Consider the following 27,052-nt stretch of genomic DNA (forward strand, 5'->3'; position numbering starts at 1 on the left):
GAGGGCGGATCTCTGGCTGCTAATGCAGCCTTGGGCAACCAGAGATTCATCCTGGGGCTGGTACAGGACCTAGAACCAGCGGGGAGGAGTAGACAGCAGATCACGCTGCTATGAGAAACCAGTTAGAAACTATTTGAGTAGTGTTTACTGTGCCGGAGGCATCTCCAAAGCAAAGGCAGGACCAAAACTGGGAATTTTCCCGCAGTGATGCGTTTGATCTCTTTTCCCCAGGGTAAAGTGGCTGTCAGCTCTTCCAGCCCCGTTGTCACAGCTTTGTTACCACCCCCATCCCAGGCCAGATGCACACCCACCAGCGAGGGGGAGATCTTCAAGCTTCCAGGCAGACTGAGTGAGTAGATGTCGAGCGGGCCAACGCCGCTTAAAAAACAGAGTTCCCATAGGGTGGGATGTGGTGGGTACAGCCATGGTATCCCACCCAGGGACCATTCCCTGCTGCCAAGGGGGGACAAGACGGACCAGTCATCGGGGTTAATTTTCTCTCTTGGGGGTGTTTTTTTGACCTGCGAGTGCTTAATATAGAGGGAAAGTCTGGCGATGGAGAAGACCGGTATCCCATCCTGCCCCTCAGCAGTTTTGAAGATGGAGACTGAGTTGTTTCAGAGGCTGCCCCTGGTTTCAGGAATCCAGCCCTCCCTGTGGAGCAAGGACGACGTGATCCACTGGCTAAGATGGGCTGAGAAAGAGTATTCCCTTCGGCAAACCGATGACAGCAAGTTCGAAATGAACGGCAAAGCCCTGTGCATCCTCACCAAGGATGACTTCAGATACCGAGCTCCGAGCTCAGGTTAGACCGAGCGCAAGGGGTTTTCTGAGGACCATCCAAGTACAGCACAAGCTGTGGTCTGCTGAGAGGGGCTGGATGGGTCCAGCTAAAGCTCTGGCCAGTTGAGTGCTGGAGATAAGGACAACCCTTTTCCTTCCTTTAGTCCACCTGGACTGCAAATGCTTTGAGATGGGGAATAACCTCTTACTCTGTAGCACAGAAATCTAAGCAACAGCATCAACTGAGAGAGTCTCTACTATAATACCAAACCATCTGAGCAGCCTTTCCTTCCCTGTAGGTGACGTGTTATATGAAATACTCCAGTACATTAAGACTCAAAGAAGAGCTCTGGTGTGCAGCCCTTTGCTCAACTCACCTTTCAGGGAAGCCAGAGGCACAGAGGAAGGTATGATGGAGATTGGCAGCTGTCCAAGCAAAGCCTGCCCTCAGCTACAGCGAGTTGCACATATCTAGGGTTTGAAGCTCAGCCAGTTGAACCCATCCCACACTATCTGAGCACGGCAAGCAGGACAGTCCTGGAGGTGGCAGCCAAGTCCAACAAAGCCCAGGTCATTGAGGAACTTTGTAGTGATGAAGCAGGTTTGGGCAGAATCAGGCCTAGGTGGCACCAGGTGGGTCCATGATGACCAGGCAAAGCTATGGCTACACCAGGAATTCTGATCTGGATCAGGGAGGGTCAATAGCCAGGCAGAGGGACAGCCCTGGCTGAAGGCTGGTCCTCCTGCAGCACAGCTGGGGAAGGGCTGAGGGGCCAGGGCTGGGCTTAAATAGAGCTTCTGGGCCAATGGGTGGGTTGGGGAGAGGCCCCAGGTGAGGCTAGTCAAGGCCAGGGAGGCTTATTGGTGAGTTTGGGGGGGCAGAATGGGACATGGAGTCAGGGTGGGTTGGTGTCAGGGGCTGGCTTTGCCTTGAGGTAGAGCTGGAAGTGCCTTCCTGAGCTCTTCTGCTGGCTCAGGGGTAGGGTGATGAGCATCCTGAGCCCCTGTGACACTTTATAAGAGAGTGCCTGTACTTCTGGTGCATTCTCCTATTCCAGCTTTTCTTCTCTCTCTCACCCTCCTTGGCATCTCCTTGAACCCCCCTGGACCTTCTACTGCTCCTGCCTTAGGATTATCCCAGGCTTTCCTTGGCACTTGCTTCCTGTGGCTGAGCTGGGTCTAGGCTGATAACCAACCTGGGCTGTCCCTCCCCACCTGCCACAGTGCACCCCAGGGTTGGTTTTATCTTTTTTTTTTTTTTCTCTCCCCAGGGACAGGCTGTAGTGCTGAGGCTGCCCCAGTTGCTGTTTCCTCCTGCCTGGGTTGTGCAGAACAGCCTGCATCCCGCATCTATGCGGAGCCGCTGAACCTCTCCCATCACAGCTTGGAGGGCAGCTGCAGGGCAAATGCCGTCTGCTCTTTTCCTACAACCTTGTCGGCCCCAGTGGATGGGAAAATTGCAGGTAAATGTAAATTTATAGCCTGATTCCTTGGGGGAAGGAGATTGTGCTTTGTCCTGTCTGCCTATCTGTCTCCCTTCTATTTATTCCTTGCATCAGTCTGTGCTTCCCTGCCTCAGTTTCCCCACCTGAAAAGTTGTAGTTCCTGCTAGTGTTTTGAGATCAAGCAATATAAGTGCTGTGCGTGAACTCTGAGCTCTGCTTATACTTATTGCCATTGCTAACACGTGCAATCCTGTTGCGGATTGACCCTCACTGGAGCCTGGATGCCTCAGTGGGAGCTCTGTGACTGTTTATTCTCCACCATCGCTCAGACTGCAGGTTGCTGTGGGATTACGTCTACCAGCTCCTCTCCGACAGCCGCTATGAGCCTTACATCAAGTGGGAAGATAAGGAAGCCAAAGTTTTCCGGGTCGTTAACCCAAATGGACTTGCCCAGCTCTGGGGGAACCACAAGGTAACTGCAGTTGAGATCAAATCTGTTGTTCCTGGGCTTCTGCATGTCGCCTTCGTCTCCTCTGTTCCCCAGAGCTGATGGCACAGGGACTGAGAAGGGTGAGACAAAGTTGGCCGCAGGGCTAATGAGAGATGCCAGCCTCCTGGTGATTAAAGAGAGAGGCTTCTCATTCCCCAGAAAGCAAGCTGTGATGGCTGTGGACCCAGAAGCAAGTCTGGATTAGAGACCCCCACTGCAGCTTGCAATGCCCAAGAACCACCTCAAATGTCCCACATATGGTCCTGCTGCAGACAGACTCAAACCAGGTGTTGGTGCTTGCTCTTATTCAGCCCTCCCAGTTCTTTTCTCCTTCCAGAACCGGGTGAACATGACATACGAGAAGATGTCACGAGCGCTCAGACATTACTACAAACTCAACATCATCAAAAAGGAGCCGGGGCAGAAGCTGTTGTTCAGGTGAGGAGGAGGAAATCAGAGAAATGAGCTGCCTGGGAGAGTGCAGATGGGGCATGGGAATGCAGTGGGCTCCAGATGTTGGCAGCTGCTTCATCCAGCAATATCATCCCTTGCAAACACAACACCTAGTGGGTTTATGTCCAGGCTCTGTCCTGTGCAAGCCAGGAGCTGGGTCCCATCCCACGGACTTCCCAGGGCTGGGGGCCAGCAACCTGCCCCAGGGCCAGCATCCCTCCGCAATCCTGCATGGGGGCCAGCTGGTGCCGGAGGAAAGGTCCCTGAGCCCACCCAAGCTGGACAGGTCCCTCCTGATCCTCGGTGACACCAGGTCTGAAATTTCCACCCCTTCCTCTGTCTGGAGGTGGACAAGTCAGGAGCCTCCTGTTTTCAGTGCTGGTTGCTTCCCTGGGACTAGTTTGGATTTAAAATGCCAGCTCTGGGCCGATGAGCGCTGAGCTTTATCTCGCCAGGCTTGGTGCATCCCAGGTGCAAAGCAAGAGCTGGGACCCTCAGCAAAGCCCAGGGATGGCACCTACCACCTGGTGAGCTCCAGAGCTTGGCTGCTGAGGGCAAGGGCTCCAGCATTTACAGCCTGGTTTGGGGCTGGGTTTGGACATGCCCTTAAAGCCGTTTAAAAAATTTATTGCAGGTTTTTGAAGACTCCTGGGGAGATCGTCCATGAGAAATCCAGCAAACTGGAGCAACTGGAAAGCGAGGACCATGAAGATTTGAAAGAAGACCTCCTGGAGGTTTCACCATAGGAAGTCTTTGGAGGTGGCACTTGCAGTGCATCGCGGACAGACTTGGGCTGTGCTGGGAAGTGCCGATGTCTCTTGTGTCTCCTGGACAGAAGGCCACAGAGCTGGTTCTGGATTTCAAAACCTGCCTTGAGCCAAAGCTGTGCTATCTCTAGGGCTTCATTAGCAAAACGCACCCAGAAACTGTTCCCCAGCCCTGAAAACGCAGGTGAATGTGTGGGTTGGTCTTCTGCTTGCTTCTCTTCTGTCCTCAGGGAGGGAGCGTGATATTTTTGCTCCGTAAATATTGATGCTTGTCTTTTAAGGTTCAAACCTGCCGGTAAAGACAGCTCTGTTCTCAGTGAGATGTGCTGAGCAGAGAGCACCGCAGCAGGTGCTCTGGGTCGAGCATCTACCCCAGTGCTTTTGCAGCAAGCAGTGGCCCCAAGTGTGAACACCCTGCTCTGAGTCTGAGCCATTTCCCTGTTTCCAGGACAGGTTTACATTGCAGATATGCTGTACACTGTGATCTCCCCGTCTCCTGTGGGGTTGCTCCTGTGATTAAGGATGGAAGTGTGCTGAAATATCTGCCTGGATATGGAGCTCCAGGCTGCACAGATGCCCTAAGCTGGGTCTCATTTTAACTCCTTTCCCTCCACGTAATGCTTTTTGTAATTAGCTGAGTAAATAATGTGAGAAGAAACAAAGCCAGTAGTGAATAGGACCATACTCATCAGACCTGTGGATGTTTGCTTTGAGTCTGAAGGAGGAATACCTGCAACCCCAGGTGCTGTTGGTGACCTGGAGGGAACAATGTGTGTGTGTGTTTCACTTCAGAAATAATAAAATCCTGTGACTGTGTAAGGTTGAAAGTGCCACTTCTCGCTGGTTGAGGGTCTGAAACTGGGAAATCCAAACCTTCCTCGTTTAAAACCAGTTCCTGTGGGCACCCAGATCTCATCCCCAAGCTTGGCAGCCCCTAAACCAGAGTGCAACAGCCCAAGGTGCTCAGCAGCTGATGGGTGAAGGCAGGGCAACCACATGGTGCTTTGTGGCTACGTGGACAAGCACAGACGCAGGTCGTGAAGCAGCGTCATGTTTCGTGGCTGATGATCGGAAAAGGTGAGTTCCTTCCAACCTGGGTTTTGCACCACTGCAGAAATGATCCTGCTGCCTCATATCTTTGCTCTGGACCCTTTCCCAAGCCCAAGCTGCTGTCTCAGAACTGTAGCGGCACCATTTTTGGGGCAGCAACGCTATGAATGGGTCTGGGAACTGTGTCAGTCCTGTGGAAAAACTTTGGCAAGGGTTGGTGACTGAGGTTTCCACCAAAACTCGTTGTTGCCAACCTGAAACTACAGTCCCTTTTGCTGTAACTGGTGTTGCTCCTCCAAAACTACTTTACACGCATTAACTGGAGCCTGGACAAGTCAAGCGGTGGAAGAGAAGGAAATGAGAAGCTCTGGTGGGGTAAATGAGCATGGTGTCACAGCCTTTGGGAGGTCCTAGCTAGGAAGGGAGGTCAAAATCTCTGCTAGGAGAGGGGGCTGGAGGCTACCCAGCACCCAGCCAAGCTGCAGCCTGGGGATGCACCCTACCAGGAAGGTGCAGTGAAGCACCCAGACCTCATCCTTCCTTCAACAAAGGGTGCTTTTTGTCCCAGGGAAGACTAAAGCCAGATCTTTCTTGGGGTGAAATCCAGCAGAGAGTCAGCATAAGTCCTGGCCAGCCCTGAGGGACAGCTTTGGTGGGAAAGCAGCCCTCCTTCCTTGGCAGCTCTCCCATCCTGGCCCTGTGCCGCTCTTGCGATACACACCCACGGGTGCATTTTTCCTGACCTTCTCCTAACAAGACGTTCCTCCAGCTTTCGTGCTGCTGGAAACAGCCCTGATGGCTCCTGAGCATCTCATCACTTCTCCAGCCTGTGTAGTTTGTTTTGTTGGAGCCGGTGACAGTCGGTGACGCGGTGCTTGTGCCGTGCTCGCAGGGAGCGTGCGAGATGCCCTCTCCTCACCTGTTTTTCCTGCGACGACGAAGGATCCCGCTGGACTTGGACGGGGATTTCCTCTCCTGGTTGGGAAGCTGCCAAAAGCACTCAAGTCTCCTTGGGCCCTGCCGCTGCGGCTCGGGAGGGATCTCAGAGAGTGAAAACGAAAGGGCACCTTTGCAAGGATGGGCTGCAATGATGAGCTCTTTCCATGCTCTCAGGAAGATTCCGTGTCCTTCCCGGAGTGATGTGTATCTCTTCTCTGTGGTAAACAGAGGCAGAAGGGCTGTAAACCTGCTGCTTTCCTGGAACGAGGACCCATCCCTTTCGGTAAACAGCCGAGTAACCGCCGCTCACGCCGGGGTGTTTGGCGTGGGTGCGTGAGGACGGAGAGCACGCAGCAGTCGGTGACTTTTGCCATGGCTGAAGTCCAGGGGTGGTGGCACGTAGGCGGGTGCCCCATGTGGGCTTTCCTGAAGGTTTGCAGGTGCTTCATTCCCTGAAGGTCATCATCCATGCTTCAGCAGCCCCGGTTCTGGTGGTGTTTGGGGCAGGGTGTTGCATGACGGCAAATGCAAACGCCCGTGCACGCCTGTTGCTGTCTCCCACTGCTCGTCTGCTGAGGGAACCAGCTAAAATCAGTGCCAGAGCTGGAGGAAAAGAGGATTTGCTTTGCGGGCTGGTACCCACCACCCTCTTGGATCACAGGCACCGCACAACTGGGCTGAGAGGTTTCCACCGAGGCCACGTGTTGGCTGTGCCATCTGTTGAAACCACGGCCGGCGCGGGGAGCAGTGGCTGCCCTCAGCACCCCCGTTGCAGTTCAGATTGGAAACTGCAGATGTTTTTGTGTCCAGGTGGCTGGCGTTGGCTTGAAGGGACCTTTGTGGTCCACTGAAAACACAACTGCCTCCAACACCCAGTTGGGTTGGCTGGGGCTTTGGATAGCCAAATCTTGAAGACCTCCAAGAACGGTGATCCCCAGTCCCTCTGGACACCCACTTGAGGTTGTCCCACCCTCCTGCAGAGGAGGCTTTTCCTGATCTCCAACCTCAGCCGGTGGCTTGTCTGTCTTGTTCCCAAGAAATTTGGGCAATCTGACTCCTGCCTTCTCCTGAGCCCATCGTAACCCTCCGCACCTCGTAGCTCTGTGCGGGGAACACCTTTCCCTTGGTTTTTTTTCATTTTTTGGAGCAAGTTCCTGTCAATAAGCCACTTATCCCCTCCTGCATCCCCATGCTTTTAGTTCTGCTTTTCCCTCCAATGTTGCTGGCCTGAAGATACCAACTTTGGCGTCGTGTGCTCCTTCCACATGACCACATTTCTAGCCAGCTTCCTCATTCTCTCCCAGTATTGATGAGAAAAGCGGACAGATTTGGATCCAGATCTCTTCCCCCAACTGGTAATGGGCTTTTAGTTTATCTCAGGTCTCTTGCAAACATCTCTTTCTTGCGCCTCTCTCCCGCTAGGTTTAAGCATGTCCCAGATCCCAGAAGGGATCTGAATTTGGATAAAGGTCTGGATCCAGAATCACAATCCAGGCCAAGATTTTTCCTGGAGTCACTTTGGGTATCTCATCTTCAGGCTGTGTCCAGAAATGCTACTACAAAGCCTGCAAGGAGCCGTAAGTCAACACTGATTCCCAGTTTAATCATGACAAGTCCTCCATGAGCAGGGACGGTGTTTGGACTCAGCCTTGAATGATCTCCGGTAGCAAAATCTCCAAACCGGAGATGCCCAAACTGTGCCCTGTCACCAGAGTGGATGTGGCTTTTAGTTTTATGGATGTTACAGAGGGGAAAAAAAAACCAACAACATTGATTGTGAAACTCCTTCTCACCCACTGGAATCGACCCGCTTATGAAAGGATGTGGTCATGTGCTACTTAGCAGCACGGAGCTCCTCACGGATGGTTTAATTATTTATCAGAAGTAGATGGGGATGCTGAAAAACAAAGCCAGGCAATTCCTAATCAATACCAGACTCTGATTCATCAGTGTAGGCTCAGGAGAAACTGAGGGAAACGGACTGGATCTCTCCCAATTATAGGAAATTATGACACCGAAAGTTTGTATAAACAGAGAGAAAATAATCCTGGAAAAAGCTGCACCCATTATCAAAAAAGACCATTTTTATCTGGGAGGGACCTGGGCAGCACATCATCCCAGCTGAAAACGAGAAGAAATGCAGCAGTGCTCAGGTGGAAATCTTTCCCGGGGGTTTTCCAAAGCCTGCATCCTGGCAGGTGGTACCCGGCAAATGCATCCGCGTCCAGCACCGTCCTGGCGAGGTGCAGTGCGAAATATTGCCATCAGATGGCAAAACTGCAATGAGGATGGTGGGCAGGAGCCTGCGGGAAGGTGCAACAGGCACAGGGGTGCAAGGGGATGGCTGTGGGGCCAAATGGTCCCTCGGTGTAAGCAAGGTGTAAGAAGATTTGTTTAGCCCAGGGTTAAAGATTTGGTTAGCCCATCTACAAAATTGTAGATGTTGGGATGTGTCGGTCTGTCGTGCAAGTTCAGCCCTGGGGGATGCTCTGCCCCTGGGCAAGGCTGGGTGGGAGCAATGGGACTGCAAAGGGTTTGGGTCATGAAGGCGGTCCTGTTTCATGTTTTAGGGTGTCTGAAGGACCCCAGGGTGGGTTTCAAAGATGTTGCAGCCCAGCCATGCTCAGTGTTAGGCAACAACCTGCTAGCACCGTGCCCCAGTGTCTGCGGTCCCACAACAGCCCCCAGCATCCCCTTTCCTGGAAGCTCCTGGGATGCGAGCAGGGCAATCTGCTTGCTGAATTGAAACCTCATTTATCTGAGAAAGCTACAACTTCTCCTTACGAAAACAACTCGGAAAAGCCCATACATAGCATCACACCCATTGAAAAAAACCCAAAACCAAGCCAAAACCAAACGTCAAACAGCTGGCTTATGTAGCTGGTTCCAAAGGCCAGCACTTACAACAGGTGACAGGTGATTTTTATGCTGTTTTGCTGCTATCTGTCATAAGGAAATTGTTTTCTCCTCCAGCGAAACTCACGCTCACTGGTTTTCCACCACGAGGGAGGTGATAGCGGGGATCCCAGGCGGAAGTGTTGGCTGCTCTCCTACCTGAATGGCTGCTAAAAATAGGACTTAACTCAGCCGGGTATAAAAAAGGCACCTCCCAGGAGAGCCCGACAACCCTTAGTGCCCGTGGCCGAGGAGCTTGTCTTGACATATGTCCAGAAAGGCAGAAACACTGATGGAAAGGTAAATACCAAAAGAGGAAATAAAGAATGATGAGGCCGATGTACTCGAATCAATCGAAGTAGGATGGGGGTTGTTGCTTTGCTGTGATTAAATCTAGTTGCATGATTTATTCAACTTTGGGTTGGCTTCGGGTGGCTTTGGTGTTGGCTTAGATGAAGGAAATTTGCCTTCTTGATCCAAAAAAAGAACAAGATGGGGGGGAGTGGATGGGTGGGTGTGCTTGTGCGTTGTGATGATGCTCATCTAGACTGAGCGGAGGCTGATGCCCGGCTCCAGGGCGCTTTGTACAGCCGAGCGTGCCGGATTTTGGTGTTGGCTTCCCAGGTGCTGTTTAGTGGTGGAGAAAGTCTGGTCTGGGTTTGGTTCTCTGAAGGGTGACATTGGTTTTGGAAGTCGAGCCAGCACGAGGCACAGACACAGCTCTCTGGTTTTTCCAATAGCAGCATCTTCTGTTTAAATTTGCTTGTAAATGTAGAGAAAAAGGGTGATGGGAAAGGCAGAGGCTGGGTGCTCCGAGCTCCGTTCACAGCCCTACGCTGGTGAGAGCTCACAGAGGGGCTGCGTCATCGCAAGGTGCTTGGCCAATATTGGCAGTGATTGAGGACTTTTGCAAGAGCCCACGTTTCCCTTGGCCTCTCCAAGGGCTGGAAGCACCCAGCCTTGCTGGGCAATATTTCATTTTGTTTTGTTTTGGTTTTAGCAGCCAATACTTTAACAGGAGATACTAAAAAATCTGGGTTGTGCGATTTATCGGGGGGGATGGTGTTCCTGGTGTGTAGTTTTCCATCGTAATATGGGAACACGTTGCAATAGGAAGACACAGCACCATGGTATCTGGATGATACCCTTGCTGGATTAAACCCTCTGAGATGTGCCCAGCTCATGTCCTCCCTCCGTGCAGTTTCGCTTCCTTTATCAGCGGTGTCTATAGCCCATCGTAAAACCTCGCATGTGCAATCCGCGTAAGGAACGCTCAGATAACAACTATAAAAGGGGTTGATCATTAACTGGGAACATAAACAGTCTCGGGACACCCAAAGCACCCTTGGGTGCCAAAACGGGGGTGATTGCCATCATGCCCAACCTGACTGCGCAGTGTCCTGGGGAAAGGAAAAATCAGGTTGAAAATGTTTTTTTTCTGCAGCAACATGCGGGCTTTGGCTGTGGAGAAGCCTCAGTGGGACACGGAGAGGCAGGCGTTGGGCAAGATCCTCTCACTGGACAGGCAAGGGGCCAAGAAAGTGCTGGAGATCTACGTCAGGCGCTCGCTGAGCTGCTGTGAAAACTCGCTGGCGGCCAAAAAAACGCTTCAGGAGAGAGCCGGAGGGCGAGGGAGGAAGGCAGGTGGGCTGCAACGGTCGAAAAGTGAGTTCTGCAAGTATTCGTGTGCCAAACTCAGCCCCAAGAAGGACCAGGAGGAGGAACCCAAAGCACCGGACCTGGATGAGGCTCTGGATGATGACAGCAAAGCTCCCAGGGACATCCCTAAAGAGGAGCTGGATCCCAAGAGGAAAAGCACAAAACACTCTTCCCAGGGCAAAACCCAACGCAGCTGGTTCAAAAGTTTCTTAAATTTCCTCTTCAAGAAGAGCCCTGAGGACCAGAAGGAAAGCGCAGGGCAAAAAACAAAGGAGAAAGATGCCAAAGCTCCTCACAGCTCCAAATCAGAAGGGGCTAGAAGACCCAGAGGGGACTTGAGCACGTCCCCGCCGCTGGGCAGAGCCCCGAAGAGGAGACCCAGCCTCAAGAGGGTTTTCTCCTTCAAGAAGCACGGGGAGGAGGAGCGGGGAGAGATGGTAGCCGGGGCAAGGGCCAAGCGACCCAGCTGCCTTCCCCTGCGGCACGTCCAGGCGCCGGCCATGCCAGGTGGGACCCCCACCACCCCTAATCCCGACCCTAAACCAACCCTACTGCCAACGGGACCTTTGGGCTTCTTTTGGGAAAGCCCAAAGGTGTTTAGTGCTGGTTTCTAACCTAAGCATCACCCTCCAGGTGCTTTTTGTGATTTGGGATAGGTTTTGGGGACTGCAGTCTCAACCTGCTGCCCCAGGAAAGGGTCAATCTGCCCACGCGTTGAGCTCACGTCATTGCTCCAACTTGTGAGCGTAGCAAATTACCCCAAGCCAGCTGCTCAGCAGTAACCACCCAAGCACAGGTTTTCCTCCTCTGGCAAACAAGGGAAATGGTGGTTTAATTTAAACCTGCATTCGAGACCTGAGATTAAGTCTCAAGCCACTCAAGGGCGAACGTTAAGCTGCTTTTGATTTGCTGCGGGGAAGGGTGCGGGCAGCCGGCACAGCAGGCAGAGCCCGCGGGACACCCCCATCTCCACCCCAGCCCTTCCCCTGCCGAGAAGCTGGTGAGGGGATTTCGGTGATGCTTTGGCGGATTCAGGCCAAGTCGCAGCCGGTTACGGTTCAGAGAGCGCAACCGCATCGTTCACCAGCGGTGTGCACTAATCCAGGGTGGGCACAAGCACCACGTGGATGCAGTCACTGCTGCGGCTTCTTTTCCCTTTCAATCAATGGCCAACAAAAAAAATAATCCTCACTTCTGAATATGTGGTTTTGCCTCCAGCAGACGCGGAGCAGCCCGACGGTTACTACGCACGAGTCTCGGAGGAGATCGGGCTGATCGTGCAGGGCAGCGAGAGCCAGGGGAGCAGAACACGTGGACGTGGGGAACCACCACGGCCGGCTGGCACCGACGGCGTTGGTGAGTGTTGCCTTGCAAGCTCTTCATTGTTGGCACATTGTTGGGGAGAGAGGAACTCAAAGGCAGGAGGATGTTTTTGCTGGCTGAGGATAACAAGGCACTTGGCAATAGGCTGAAATGGGTTTTGGAGAGATGGAGGTGGATAAACGTTGCTCAGAGAATTTTTCCTGGGGATTAAACAGAGCATCTTGGTGTAAGGCTTGGAGAAAGGGCTGGAGGTAACGTGAGATCTCTCTCTGCAGATGAAGCCATCAGGAGAATCGTGGCCCTGCTCCAGAGTGCAGGAGATGAGCTGGACAGGCAGGTGAGAGGAGAGCTGTGGTGAGCTGGAGGGGGTCAAGGGAATTTGAGCCAAGCTCTGTACAGCTGTAAAATGCAGCAACACCATCGATTTCCCTAGTGCAGGGGAACGCTCAGTAAAATCAAGGAAATGGCATCTTTTAATTCCCCAGCTGGGCGTGATCGTGGCTGCCTGTCTGTCCTCCCTCAACCGCAATCCTAGCGTGGAGTGAAGGCATCAACACAAGGATGACACATCGAGTTATTTGCTCATAACATGTGTTCTCTTGCTTCTTAACCAGGTGAAGAAAGACGCGCAGCTACGGATGTTCTTCAGAGACATGTCCTACAGCTCCTTCAAGAACTTGGCCGATGCCTACGTCCACAGGGAAATGACGGCCAGCAGACCCGACGTCAACCCCCAAGAGATCCAGTTTGCCTTCGCAGTCCATCTCACCGCCAAGGTGGCCGGCATCTGCAACCAGGCAGTGAATAGGATCATGGGCTTTGGCACCCGTTACCTGGAAGATTCGTTTGTACCCTTGCCCTACAGCAAAATTCTCCAGGTAGGGAGGAGGACCGAGTCTGGGGCTGAGTTTCCAGCTGCAAGTTAGGGCAAGTCAGATAATTTTAGGGTGATTGACAGACCTGGGTGCGTAGCAGTCATGCTGGCTTACACTGGGGGGGTAACCAGGTGCTGGATCTTGCCCCATGCTCTTTGATCTGCCTTTGCCTTCCTCCAGCATCAGCATGGGCCATGCAAACACAAGGAGTAGACTTGCTTTGCCTGGGGAGATGCAGCCGGGAGATGCCCCGCAGTGCACGGGCATTGCTGCAACCTGGTGTAACCGCAGCTTTCCTGGGGAAGAATTTCCTCCTAAAGCCATCTAGAAGACCAATAGCACCAGCTTAGCTTGGGAAGGGACCTCACGAGTGTTTCCTTCTGTCTCAGCAGAACAGAGAAGTGTTCAGCACAGACAATTGCGAGAGCCCGGACTGATATCGGCTGCTCCGAAGGGCCTGTGGTCCCTGGAACCCAAGGATGTGGATTTACTGATGGGGGGACAGTCCCTGTTGGTGACCTGGATATGGGGTGATTTTCCAAGCTACGGATTTAAAATCCTCTAAGGAACACCACAACAATAGCCACAGCAGCATGAAATGCTCAAAACCCACCTGGCTGGGGGCAAAGAATCTGGAAGTCAGGCAAAGCCCAAATTTCACCCTGTATTTGTATTTTAGCTCTCACCAAGTGCACGTGTTGAACCTCATGGTTTGTTTGTGTTCGTGTATGTCTATTTATTTACCTGCTTTTCTATACGTACCTGTGAATGTACAACAGAATTTTTGTAGCTTCTGCGTCCAATTCAACATAAAAACCCTAAAATTCAAATAAATTGGTCCCTAAATGATAACCAGCCTTGTCTAATGGGTGATGTGTACGGCTGTTACACATGGAATAAAGTTTGCTTTCCTACAGCTGTTGTGGGCTGCTCCTTTCAAGCCAGATGCAAAGCGGCACAGCGGGAGTCTTACAGCAGATACGCGGTGCGGTCCTGCCGTTTTTTACTATTTATAGCTGTTCCCTTTCCAGCAGAAGCAGATTTATTAGCCAAAGCAGCTTGATCTGACACCAAGAACTGGGTAAAGCTGGTTCCCAAGTGGCGCAGGAGCTGCCCTCGCTGTCGCTCCCTCGAGGACCGAGGGGATTTACGGCTGCCGGGGTCTCACCTACGAGGTCTAAGAAGATGTGAAATGTCAAAGCGATTAAACCCTAATCGCTGGGAATCTTCGCCTAATCTTTGCCCAGACCCCTAAGCAGGGCCATGGATTAAGGCAGCTGGGGGTCGGGGGCGATTGCCAGCACTCAGGGTGGTGGCACCAGCGGGAGCATCTCCCTTGCCAGGGTTGGACCCAGCCTGGGGTGAAGGGGACAAAATTTTGGGGTTTGCGGTCTGCAAGAGGTGGGATGATTGAATGGGTTGAAGGTGGTGATGGTGGCAAACCAAGCTGTGGGTCTGGGTCAGTGCCATGCACGGGGTGACGGTCGCCTGTGGGCCACCAGTGATAGCCCACGTCTGCCCAGCACCTCCTCTCCTGGAGGATCTGATCTTTTCGGTCCTTTTTGAAAACGTTAAGTCAAACAAAATGGGGAAGCAGAGCCCTCGCAGGAAGGAACAGCCCTTCCCCACGCAGACCAACATCCCCGTTTGCGAAGCCTTTAAGGAAACGTTTGAGAGAGACGCAGAGGGTTCAATCACCGGCTGCCGCAAAGCCCCAAGGAGGGGGATGCCTTGCAGGGGCCCCGTCTAATTTAGCCCAGGGTAATTGGGACTGTGAAAAACATCAAATCCCGCTCCTGGGTCCTGCCTGGCGATGCCAGCAATGAGCACAGCACCAGCACCGTCCTTCCTTTTAGCCGGGAACCAAGCCAGGAGACTTTTACTGCAAGAGAAACCGAAACTGCTCTCGCCTGTTTGCAAACCATCGCAAAGTTCCCGTCCCCCGTCCGGGGGGCTGTGAGCGGGGCAGGGTGAGCTGGTATGGGGGACATGGTGGGGACCTGCTGGGAAGATCACGCAACGCCCCTATTTGTTTTGTATCTGAGCTCATGTGGTGCCAGGTGCGGGTTGGGATTTGCATGGAGCAGAACCGGGTTTTGTTTCCTCCCTGCCTTGCGGGAAGCTATCACCTTCCCTTGGCACACGGGACGTGCCTGCCAGGCAAAACACCAGTGAGAAAAAACAACTCATCTCTCCCATTTCCTTCTCCTGCACTTTTCCTGATACCATGGCTGAACCAAATATCCTCCTTCTCTGGTTGCTGGACCTTTTCCCACCCATCGGGACAGCGGTGCTGGGGAAACAAGGAGCAAAACCTGCACAGCTCCTTGCACAAGGGGCTCCTGGTCCCAAATAACCCAACCCAAAGTAGGGATGCTGCTCCAGCCCGGCACGGTGGGATGAGGTGGGGAGCAGCCAGAGCTGCCATTAGTGCAGCGAGCAGCAAGGCCTGCCATTAGTGCAGCACCCCAGGGCTGACGGCTCCCGGAGCCCAGGTCCCTTCTTGTGAGCGACTCCAGCATCTTGGCTTTATCTCTTGGTTATAAAATTGAGACCTTGATTGCCTGTGGCCGCTGTAGATATTAAGAAGGTATTAAAGAAGGGCAAGTTATTAGTCCCAGGGTTTTGATCGGTTTCCAACTCTTGGTATTACCTTCATCCTCCCCTAAACACCCCGCTGTGGCTTCAAACAGCTAAGACAATCGCCTCGCCTGAAAATCCCTAGGATCACGGACACCGGCCATCTGGGCACTGATCCTGCCTGGACAGCCCCACGCCCCGCACAGCCCCCTGCCCGCCCGGTGCTCCATGTGAGCCAAGGGGGTCTTCTCCTGGAAGCATCTCAGGCTGCTTCTGGGATCTTGCATCTCCGAAGTCGTTAGTCCTCGCTAATCCTGCTTTGTTGAGTGCCAGGTGGGGGAGGGTGACTTAGAAAATCAGCCTGGCACTTAATGAGCCAATTAATGCAAAATTCGCTGTCACTAAGAGGATGATGACAAGGTTTCATCTCACGGGAGCGTGGCATCGGGCCAGGGAGGATGCTGTCCCCCGGGATGCTGTCCCTGGGCCTCGGTGTTTGCAGCAGGTGAGGGTGCAGGGCACATTTTGCATCCTCCACCCCCACGCCTTGAGCAGCCCCCCATGATTCATTGCAGGACAGGGCACTTGGTGGGAAACGCTGTAATGTGGCTGTGCAGCCCCTCAACCAGCAGACCCCCAAGGTGTGTCCCCAAATCCCAGCTCCTCTTGCATTTTGAGGATCCCAAGGGGAGCCCAGGGTATCTGAATTCCTCACGGGTCTGAGCTGTCAACTTTCGGGGTCCTGTGCTCCCCTTGCCAGGCCAGATGTCTCCTCTGCATGGACACTCGTCCTCTCGCCCACCCTGCCTCGCCTCCCCTGCCCCTCTCCTGGGGCTGGGCGCTCTGCTGGGCTTTCCCCTTGTTTGGGACCTTCTTGCATTCACCGTGCACCTCCCCACGGAGCTACTCGTCTTCTCTTCGCGGCCACTGCACCATCCTTCATCATCTGGCTCTGGGAAAGGGAAAATCCCATTTAATACGTTACTTTATGGCAGCTGCAAGGCAAGAAACTATTACGAGATGCCTGAAGGAAAGCCTGGGGGAAGAACATCTCCCGGCTCAGCTTGGTCGGGGTTTGCGCTCACAAGATGCTCCCGGAGCACCACATCTTGTAGCAAGTCCAACTCCTACGAGGAAAGCAGCCTCGTGCTGTGCACTGGGCAGAGGAATGTGTTCCCACAGGTCTTACAGGATTGTTTATACCTTTCCCAAAATTTGGCAGCTGGGGCTGGGCTTGACCGAGGACGTGCAAGTGCTGAGCGAAGCGAGAGCTTCCTATGCCTCTCCCACGCAGTGCCTGTTGAGTTCCCCGGGGACCTGATGCACATAGTTGGCACAATTAATACACCGAGAACATGGAAACAATTTCTTTGGGCGTGCAAACACTCATGCACCTTTGATGTACCTGCGTGTTTGGATCAGCCACAGTGACAGATGATAACTTTTTGCCCTTCTTCTATCCGCAGATGCTTGCCAGTGCTGGAAGAACATCCTTTAAACGAGGGCTAGAGGAGACAGTGGCATGACTCACATGGATCAAAGCTCAGATATCACCAGAAGGTTGGTACAAAGGTTGGAACTGGTAGAAAGGCTGGAACATGTGGGAGACTTGCCCGACGAGGGGATAATGTAAAAACAACATCAAACACTGGGAAGACAAGAAAGGAGAAGACCAAATCCAGTAAGGCTGAGTATCTACAGCAGGACGTGGTCACACGCAAATGCCCCAATTCAGGCAGTTGTTCACCTCCAGGATAATCCAGACAACTTTTCAATATATCTTTGAGCTGACAACTTGCTCCTGCTTGTCCTGTCGTCCAAGAAGCAGCCGTTGAAGACAGCCTTGGCCATGCCAAGTGACATTTATTTTCGGGAGGGAGGATTTGCAGGCAATGTTCACCTGCTGATGGGCACCTACCAGCCAAACTTCGACCCAGGGATATTTTGCACATTGAGGTGGGGGTCTCTGCCCCCAGGTATCGCACCGGTCATGACTCTTGTCGTGGGGACCCAGTGATGGCTGGAGAGGCCAAGGAAAAAGGTATGAAAATTTGGGGTGAAACAGCATTGCAAAGGTTGTATCAGGATGCTGGGACCATCCTTTGTTTTCTTGTTGTGTCCTGGCCAGGCTGGTGCACCAACATGGGGAACGAGGTCTCACTCCTTCATTATACACAAGCCCATATAACGTATACATACACAACCTGGAATGTAACATACGTAACGTTCATTATCTAGCGTGCACGCTGTGTATATTTGGACAAGATAAGCAACACAGTATTTAGTAATATTTAATAAATACATCTGTTTAAAATGGCAATTTTTATTCTGCATGTTGGCAGCAGCATTAGGTTATTAAGGCTGAAAAGGCACTAGAAATCTACTGAATTTCTCCCTAGGTTTTTAACTATCAGCCAGGCAATGAAGGCAGCCCAAAGGCAGTTTGATTTTGGTTCAGTAACGCCAGTTTTGGGGCACACGGTGCTGCTGCCGGCATCCGTCTGGGGCCTTATGGAGCACAGTGCTGGAGGAGGGGGAAGAGAAAAGCAAATCTGGCTCCCCGGTTTTGCCTCGCAAAGGATGTCCAAGAGTCAGGCAAGACAAAACTCTTCCATTAGGGAGCAAATATAAGCAATATTTCCAAACCTAACCCAACGTAACGCCCTGCATCCACCCCTTGTGTAACACCCTCTGGCTTTAAGTGTCTTATACAAGCCTTTACTCACTCAGCACTGAGCTGTGCCTAAGCCGGGATTGACGGAGAATCCTATTTAGGAAAACACCCTTGATGAAGGAAGCATGAAGCAAAGAAGAAATTTTGCATGGATGTTTCCAAGTGTGACGGGCACAACAATGTGAGGCCCATCGCCGGGAGGGCTCCCGGGGCACTTCAGATCCCTTGGTATAAAAGGGGAGCCTTCATTCAGCCCTGAGCATCGGAGCTGGCTGGGGTTGAGGATTACAAGGGCTGTTTTCATCAGGGGAAAATTTCTGTTTTTAGCACAGGCAGCAATTAAAATAGCTTGTGAATCGAACCGCCTCGGGGAGCTGTCATAAAAGGAGGTAGAAAATCCATCTTCTGGACTCCTCTGCAGCCAGAGATGAGCTTGGAGAAAGCAGAGGAGAAGAGAGCTTGAGGTTCACCTGGTGAAAAAGGACAACCCGAGACATCGAGCCGGATACGCCAATTTGATCTCGAGATGGCTGAGGAGGATCTCCGGGGTTCGAGCACCCCTTTCTCGCTCTCCTTTTCAGGCAGTGGCTTTCTTGCCCTGTACCAGGTTGGGGTGGTGCAGTCCCTCCTGGAGCTGGCTCCCGAACTCCTCAAGTCTGCATGCAAGGTCTATGGGTCGTCCGCCGGCTCACTCATCGCCGCCGCCGTGGTGTGTGGCATCAGCCTCGGTAAGATAATTGTTGCCTAGATTTCCTTACTATAGCTTTTTTATTTCAAAATAGGAATAGAGGAGCTAATGCCTTAAAGCACGGGTGGGGATGCAATACTGCTGTAACTCATATCACTCACAAGGCATAAAAGAAATCTGCAGATGTTGCTACTTTTGGCAGCCACCCTGGAGTAACTTCGGGTGGTGTAAGCTGAAAGAGACGGTTATTACTGTCTCAATGTTATCTCAGATGCTCCCGTAGATACCGCATGGGTAAATCTGGACCTACCTGCATTTTACTGGCTCATTTTCCTGAAGCAGTTCTCCTTCTCTTCTGCTACGAGGTCTAAGGAGCGCTGAGATGTGTCCCAAAGCAAGTCTACGCGGCCGCGGTGGGCGGATGCACCCACGTAAAGCCCCCTTGTCCCCTATGGATTGGGTCCCTTGGCATCCTTAGCTAGAAGGGGATACGAGTGGCAGTCACATAGGTATCTACAGAGCTGACAGCCCTGTTTGCATGTTGCTTTGGGTTATCCCACTCAACCTTCCCAGCACAAGGGAAGATGTGCCGCGATTCCCTTTTCCAGAGAGTGGAGCATCTTTCCCCTTGGCAAAACTCAAGGGCAGCAGTCCCAGCCCCAGCCCGGGGCTGGGGTTTCTCTTTCGGCTGCAAAAGGGGTTTTACTCTGAACCTCTTTAGACAATGTGGAAACCGCCCCCCTCCCTTATAAATAAGAACATCTATGTGTAGAATTAATTCAGAGCAGTTAATCCACTTTTAATAATCACATCCTCACATATTTTCAATTAGTGTCCATGTGTAAACAAGTGTACACAAGACTTAAGTCTTCGAAGGCTGATCCAAGCCCCGTTTCGAGCAATGGGGACATTTAGGAGGAGCAGGGGTTTTAGGGTCCGAACAATGACGGAAGAAGCAGGGAGGAAACATGCAGTTCCTGAAACCTCTGGTGGATGCTAGAGCCAGTCCGCTGGAGCTAAAAAGAATTCAAAACTTTGGCAAATATATTTAGACAAAGCAGAAATGAACCTTTCTGCCTATATGGGGATGAACTCCTCTACAAATCAGCAAGGGCCCCAAAACTTTCCTCTCTGATTCCTCATGCTCCTGTAATTGGATGGAGCTGGAGCTCTCCAGCAGGGATAAATCAGTTTGGTAACTGCTCTTGCTGTGGGCATCAGCACTGAAATGGGGGGCTGCTTCACTGGGGGTGGTAGGCACCATCCATTTAGAGGTGTTGAGATGATCTTGTGCCCAAAACCTCTTCCCCAGGGGAAGAAAAGACCTTTTGGGTAGTGATGACTCTGCTTGGGTTTCTAATAAGGAAAATGAAGGCGGCACAAACTCTGTCAACTTCACATTGGGGAGGATTGGGGCAAAAGGAAGGTTAAAGGTGTGTTTGACTCCTGATGGGGTGTCCCATGGAGTGGCTGCGGTCGTGTACCCGGCGCCTGCCCTGACCCGGGCTGGGTGAGGAGCTCTGGGCTCTCTGAGCCAGGCTGTCCTCTGCCACCCCGCAGGTCACCTCCTGGGCACATGCTTGTCACCAGCAAGCTGGTGCAGGCAGGGACAGTCACGGCATTGCACATCAGGGTCACCCCTCGCTCGCCCTGAATCAAAGCCCCATCCAGAGCCAGAGCCCCCAAACCTGGGGTTGACTCTCATCTCCTACCCAGTGGCTTGTGGGCAGTTTTTCCAGGTTTCCCCCCATTTCCAGGACACAGAGGAGCCAGACAGTGCCCGGTGGGTGCACCACTTGCCTGGGGTGTCTCCAGCTCTTTCGACATCCCTGAGGACCCTGCGTGAACCCACCAAGCATTAATCATCACACCACATGGCCTGAACATCCGCTCAAACATTTATAACCCCTCTTAATACCTATGCTGCTCCAGTTGCCTTCGGGACACTCCATCTAATCCGTCTGTCCGTCCGCGCTTTTAAAGCAATCTCATGAGACAGTCCAGAAACCTTTGCCCCTACAAAGCCGTCGGGCTAAGGCAAGCCTCTGGCTTTGTGCTGGTGCCTGTCTGGGCGCACGGATGGCTCTTTGCAGAACCAGGGAGCCAGATAAACTTTTTGCTGTAAGAATTTAACCACCCAAGGTGGGGTATTCCCCTAAATGAGCTCCCCATTCAGCAAAGGGACCAAGCTCCCTCCCTGGGATCAGGCTGACCACAGGGTTTGCTGCACCCCTTTTCCCCCCCATCACTACGCAGCCTTTAAAACCCGGTGTCTTCCGAGCCCTCAGCCAGGGCTCCGCAGCTCTGCTCCTTTAATCCAGCTCCTGGGATGTGCAGATGCGTGTAATGACTCTTAACACCGGCTGGGAGGTCACCAGGGATGCTCAGTTGAGCGAGGAGTCCCAGCACCGTTGAGCCAGGGTGTCTGGCTTGCAGGAAAGCCCTAAGCAGAGGAGATGGGGGTCTGCCCCTCATCCTCACCTTTGAGCCTTCCCAGCTCCTCCGTGAAGCCTGGGGCTGCCCATGTGCAAAATCGGAGGTGGAAGGCAGGAACGTGCTGTGCAAGTCACATTGGCACCGATAGCTGGGTCTCTGCACCTGCGTCCCCCTTCCCGGGGCTCTTTGGAGCCTCTCGCTAATCCCTGGCCAAGCACACCTGGAGCACCCGTCTCCGGTCCAGACGGGGATTTCCACGGTGGGGTTGCACTCAGCAATACATTGTCCTTTGAGGACATCATGGGGGTGATCTCCCCTTTTCTGCCCCATCACCATATCCCCCATTACAGCAGTACCACCCCGGGGTTGTACACAGAGCTGCAAGAGTCTTTATTTGTGGCATGTGTTAAAAATAAGATTAAAAATATAACTGTTAGGGCAGCAAGGATATTGATTTTCTCTCTGTTTTTTTTTCCTCCGGCTCTGTGTCAGATGACCTAAAGGAATTTTTCTTTGCCATGGCAAAGGAAGTCAGGAAAACCATCCTGGGCCCTCTCTCCCCCAAGTGCAGCTTGTTGGCCAATATCAAGACTGTTTTGCAGCGGATGCTCCCAGAGGACTCCTACCAGCTGGCTTCGGGACGGCTCCACATCTCGCTGACACGGGTGGCGGATGGCCAAAACGTCATGGCCTCGGAGTTCAGCTCGAAGGAGGAGCTTATTCAGGTAAAGGGACCTTCCTCTGGTGCCATAGGAAGATCTCTACCTACTCCTTGGCGTGGAGGTACCTAAGCATTGAGGACTTGAACTGCACTGTTTCAGTGTCAGGAAGCTCTGCCAGAGCTGTGGTCCCACCACAGGGAGCTCCATCAGGCTTGGAGGGAAGGAGCAAGATGTGGTTAGGCACAGAGCCATCCAGGAACAAATCATGCTAAAAAAGCAGAAGGTTTGTTTCCAGCCTCAGAAAGCTGACGCCAGCATGTTGGGCAGCTCTAATAAGTGCTCATGACTCTTTGCAAAGAGTTGTGTTAATGCTAACATGACCTCTCAGCTTTCTGGGCAGGTCTCTTCTCGACCAAGTCCCGTGGGCAGTAATTTCCCTCTTTGCCTCAGCACTTTCCCGGGAGGAAAGAGCTGGACAAAGCAACAAGCAAACAACAAGTGCTGCCAAACAACAACCTGCTGAAAAACCAGTAAATCCGCTGCTGGGGAAAGAATCCCGGGATAAAACTCTAACAGAACTGACCATGATGTCATGGGCTTGCTTGTCCCAGGCAGACAGTAGAGGATGGCAAGTCCATGGAGATGTTGGAGTTCATCCTGTGGTCAGCCTAGGTCAACCCAGGAGCCCAGGATGCTCATTCCCAGCTGATGAGATTGGTGAGAAATAGTTGCAAACGGCCCAGCAGTGGCTTCATCATTGACAAATCCCAGGAGAATGAAAATGCATCGTGAGGATGTCTTGGTTTTGTTCCAAACCCCACAAATATGAAAAATGACCCCAAGGCTTCACCTTGCCACCATCAAAGGGCAGTGTTTGGACAGTGATGTATAGATATACGACTCTAATACAGCTGGCAGCTATAAAAATAAAAAATGAAGCGCTATGCTCCTCTCAAGAGAAGTGTTTCAACTTTATTGAAATTAGATGCTTTCTCCTTCTTGACACCTTTCTTCTTGACACAGTCAAGTGCAAAGTCCAGGTGGTACTGACAGTCTGGCTCCAGACAATTTGTCAAACCTGAATTTGCAGGCACCCAGTTGACAGCTTTTGTCCAGGAGAACTTTGACAGAACATTTACTTCTGCAATCCCTCTCCTCCCCCAGGCTCTCCTCTGCAGCTGCTTTCTTCCTATCTACTGTGGATTCATCCCTCCCTCCTACCGAGGTGTGGTGAGTGACATTTCCAACAAAACATACGCTCCCAGCAGTATGTTCTTGGGTTTGAACTTTACATTCCCTTGAGCAGAGAGGGATATATATGTCTAGGCTTCTTCTTTAGTTAATGGAGGATGATAAAGCCTCTTAGCTCGTTCTTCTTCCCATCCAAAGATTATAGCTGGGTGGAATTGCCATGTGAAGAGCCCTCTCCTGCTTTGCCTACGGACAGAGCCTGGATGACTAGGTCTTGCCTTGCAGATCTCCAAAGTGAGATGGGAGGATGCCCACACCCAGGACTTTGACACACCATCCAGTTATTGTGGCCAAGATCTGTCTGCAGTGCAGATGTCTCCATTAGCTCAGGTGCAGACTTGCATGGCTGAAATATCAAAAGTTCACGGGAGGATCCTTCCCCAGCTACTTGCGTATTCGTACTCTCGTGAAACACCACAGTGAAGCCAACAGATTTAGGTTGGCTTTTTGCTAACCCTCACTGAAGGAGGTGGTGGTGAAGCGCGTGCAGATGGACCACAGAGCAGCCGATGCATCGTGACCCGCTTGTGTGTCAAAGCCCACAAAGCCACGACACCAGATTTGCAGCTGGGACAGAGCTAGGATCTTTCCGTGACTCTTGTTGGTCTGCACTGATTGAGCCTACTTAGTCCTTGGCTGGGCCAGATCTCCAGCTTACCCCGGACTGCAGGGTTTGCCCACAAAGTGCATAAAGTTTGCAGGACCCAGAGCTCGGCAGCGTTGCTGCGTGAGGCTCCCCTGCACTGTTATTTCAAGAGCATTTTAATTCAGTCCGCTGCAGTCCTTGCAACCCCAAACCCCACTGAGGTGGGTGGTAAAGTCCGATTCCTTTTGGAGTACAGCAAATGACATTTTCCTTGCCCAGTGAGTAATCCTCCAGGGATTTGCAGGCAATCATTAAATGCGGGTGCCCTACTGCTTGATTTGAAATTTGCACATTTGCACAATTCAGTGATGTTTCAATTGGCTAAGGACTGCCAAAACAACTTTACAAAGCTTTCTGAATTAAAATAATTGTATTTCTATTTTAATAACTGCTGTGGATTACAGCACCTGGTTGAGGAGCCGGCTGGCTGCCGTAGGCAGGGAAGCACAAGGAGCTGGCAAAGGCCAGGATAAAGAGGAAAGGGTGGGAAGAGGAGCTGTTGCAAGCGGGAAGAGAGGACAGGCTGGGACTGGGTTGCAGCCAGAGACGTTGCCTTTGCAGCTGCTGGCTTTCCTCTCGGTGACGCTGCCCTCGGGCACGCCGTAGCAATCCTGAAAGCAAACTCTCCCTCTGCTCCTCTCCTTCAGCGATACGTTGATGGAGGATTCACCGGCCTGCAGCCTGTTTCCAGCTTGGAGGAAGCCGTGATCACCGTGTCCCCATTCACGGGAGAGCTCGATATCTGTCCGCGGGATTGTCCCGCTATCTTCTATTGTTTCCAGATCTTCAACGGCAGCATTCAGATCTCGATAGAAAACCTCTGCAGGATTAGCTACGCTCTCTTTCCGCCTAGCACCATGGTAAGATTTTCTTCCCAGCTTCGTTTTGGTTAAAGCAAATTAACGCTGGACCCTTGTTCCCAAGCTTTAAGGTTCAGCTCAATTTCCATCATTAATTAATCAGATTTCAAGGGGAGGAGGCAGTAGCCAGTGCTTCTGCAGTGCTTTTTTTGATGGGCACTGCTGATGGGTGGCCAACCTGCGATGAGGTCCACCTCGGTTTGACAACCTGCAAAGGTCCAGTGCTTTGGTGGTTGGAAGCCAACCTGTGCTTGCTGCCTTCCCAAATGGACCATCCCAACCCTCCACGGTCAAACAGCCTTGGATAGATCCTGCCAGTGCCTGGATGGAGGGCTCTTTAGTGACCTCAAGTGTTTCTCCTTGCAGGTCTTGAATGACATCTTCTCCCAAGGGTACCAGGACACTGCCCTTTTCCTGTACAGGAACAGTAAGTGTTACCCCAAGATTAAAAGAACAGCCTAGAAGGGTGATGCGCATGCAGACGTCATCCCTTTCTTTCTGTGTCTCGCAGATGCCTTTGGCTTTAACTACTTCGATGGCAATTTTCGCTTCGGCAGCATGTGCGGGAAGAACGATTTTGCACAATCCAGCAGGACGTGCAGCGGTCTGTGCAAAAGGGTACCGCAGTGCCTGACTCCTTGCTTCCTGCCAGGTAGAGGATTTGGGGTACTGATCGTGGGGTTCGGGGGTGGCTGGGGCCACGGAGGGCTGCTGCAGTCTTTGAGAGGAGCAGTATTATATTTAAGACATCACTGAGTTATTTGTTATAGTAAATATTTCTAGATCTGCAGTAGCCGTTCGCAAAGAGGCTTTGTAAGAGGGGCTCAAGCTGGATTCTGGCCTGGGCTTCAGCACCTACAGGCTGAGATTCAGCAAGAATTGCTGGACAAGAGGAATGATTGCCTTTATTGGCTTATTTCTAATTACTTGTCTTTATTTGCTTCTGTGTTGTCATTCATGGGCACAGGCTTGGCTCTGTGGAGGAAGGAGCAGGTGACTGGACTGCAGGATCCACTGTCAAAGGTCCTCTTGCAGCCATACAGGCTGCCAGCTTTCATCAGGAAGGGGTAAGAACATCTTGATAGAGGCAGCGAAGCTGAGAGTGATACAGAAACCAGTGGTTGTGCCTTCAGCGGCGGTGAGACAGCTGAAGGGAGGTGGTGCAAGATTAGCAGGAGGCACGCAGACATCCCTGCGAGCCCAGCGTCGGGGTGCACAATGGGCTGTAGCATCCTTCCGATGGCAGCTCCATGGGAAATACATGGGGAAGCCCCCGGGGCAGCGTGGGCTGGTGGCCAGTCCCTCCTTTTCTACGGGCCAGGGCAAGCTGGTGCACATCTCTGCATAACCATTCAGCGGCATCCCCTTGCTCTGCAGGAGGATTTGGTATTCCCTGAAGGCAAGCTCTCAGGGAGAGTGGGTACGGTTCACAGGAGCACCATAGGATTGCTTGGTTATGAAAAAGAGTATTAGAGCGTGCATTTACCATTAACACTCTCCGCCTTTTGCTGTGTTTACCGGTCATTAAATGTGGCCTGTTTATTTTGGTTTTGCAGGCTGAAGAAGCTGTGGGGGCTGCTGGAAGGTATCAGCTCCATCGTAAAAGGGTTCCAGAAGCTCCTCCAAACCATGGTGCCTGGTTTGCCTGAGAGAGCCGTGGCCAGGAGGTGAGGTGCTCAGGGGATGCAAACCCTCAGCGGAGGGAAAGCAGGGTACAAGGCAAGGAAACCCCAGGGGACTTCACCCATGAGTCACTGATGCTAAGTGTGGCCAAAACCCCCAAATCTGGGGTACCGCACATTAAAAGCAGCTATTTTTTTTCACCCATTATATTATTTATTTAGTGACATCTCAAAGGAGTTGTGAACAAGCTTAGCATCGCTTCCCTACAGCAACTCGTTCTTGTACCAGAGCATTTATCTGCTGGGCTCTGTCCTAGCAAGACACCAGGCATGTTCACCAAGACCCTGAAAGACATTTTGGCACTAAACTCGAAAGGATTCAAGGCATTTAACTTGTCACACAGATAGCTTTTAAGCCATACTTCCCTAAAACCTGCATGCAAGTTACTTCATGTGCAGCCGGTGAAGAGACTTGCACAGAATGATTTCATGCTGCAGGCAGCTACGTAATTCCTCAGCTATGAAAAAGCCCTTCAGTATCAAACATCCCTGGGGCTACTTGTTCCTGTTGGTTCATCGACCGTGGCTCAACTAAATGCCACCTTGTTCCCTTAGGTAACCATCCTGGATGGGCCCTGGGGTCTCCGAGGCCATACAGCTCTGCTGCCCAAGGAAGCGGTGGGTGACGCCGGAGCTCATTTCACACAGCAGCACGGCTGCTGGCTTTTTATAGATTTTTTTTTTTTTTTATTTTTTTTTTTTCCCCCCACTTGGGGAAACCAGCTGACTTGGTTTCCAGTGCTGCTGCCACGGTTTCCCTTCCTAGGCTTGATCTGCTTTAACATGATGGCAACGGAAAAGCACCGCGGTGCTGCATCTGCCCCCAAACCGCATCTGCCCAGGGGAGACTGGGCACCTTCACTTGCATGCACGTACAGCCCAGCTGCCAGTTCC

At 52.1% G+C, this 27,052-nt stretch overlaps 3 protein-coding genes across 3 annotated transcripts in view; all 3 read left to right on the plus strand.

Moving 5' to 3' along the window:
* Positions 1-231: 231 nt before the first annotated feature.
* On the plus strand, positions 232-3,917 carry ETV7 (ets variant 7; the record flags this gene model as incomplete). Its single annotated transcript, XM_009707451.1, has 6 exons — positions 232-349; positions 641-805; positions 1,083-1,190; positions 2,558-2,700; positions 3,056-3,156; positions 3,806-3,917. Coding segments are annotated over 6 exons (747 nt in total), but the record flags the coding sequence as incomplete, so codon positions are not given.
* A 6,353-nt stretch (positions 3,918-10,270) lies between these two features.
* Positions 10,271-16,785, plus strand: LOC104167250 (apoptosis facilitator Bcl-2-like protein 14). The gene is made up of 5 exons (XM_009707453.1): positions 10,271-10,988; positions 11,700-11,837; positions 12,080-12,141; positions 12,419-12,682; positions 16,726-16,785. The coding sequence occupies exons 1-5, from the start codon at positions 10,271-10,273 to the stop codon at positions 16,783-16,785; spliced, it is 1,242 nt and encodes a 413-aa protein (XP_009705755.1).
* A 1,549-nt stretch (positions 16,786-18,334) lies between these two features.
* Positions 18,335-27,052, plus strand: part of PNPLA1 (patatin-like phospholipase domain containing 1) — an 11,161-nt gene continuing 2,443 nt past the window's right edge. Inside the window, exons 1-8 of the mRNA XM_009707454.1 lie at positions 18,335-18,661; positions 21,550-21,782; positions 22,884-22,949; positions 24,399-24,476; positions 24,843-24,903; positions 24,988-25,128; positions 25,444-25,543; positions 26,033-26,143. Of these exons, the coding sequence (XP_009705756.1) occupies positions 18,460-18,661; positions 21,550-21,782; positions 22,884-22,949; positions 24,399-24,476; positions 24,843-24,903; positions 24,988-25,128; positions 25,444-25,543; positions 26,033-26,143 (992 nt within the window). The 5' untranslated portion in view covers positions 18,335-18,459. The remainder of the gene's footprint in view (positions 18,662-21,549; positions 21,783-22,883; positions 22,950-24,398; positions 24,477-24,842; positions 24,904-24,987; positions 25,129-25,443; positions 25,544-26,032; positions 26,144-27,052) is intronic.

This window comes from Cariama cristata, unplaced genomic scaffold, assembly GCF_000690535.1.
Source record: "Cariama cristata isolate BGI_N322 unplaced genomic scaffold, ASM69053v1 scaffold10589, whole genome shotgun sequence".
In the NCBI taxonomy this organism is placed as follows: Eukaryota; Metazoa; Chordata; class Aves; order Cariamiformes; family Cariamidae; genus Cariama; species Cariama cristata.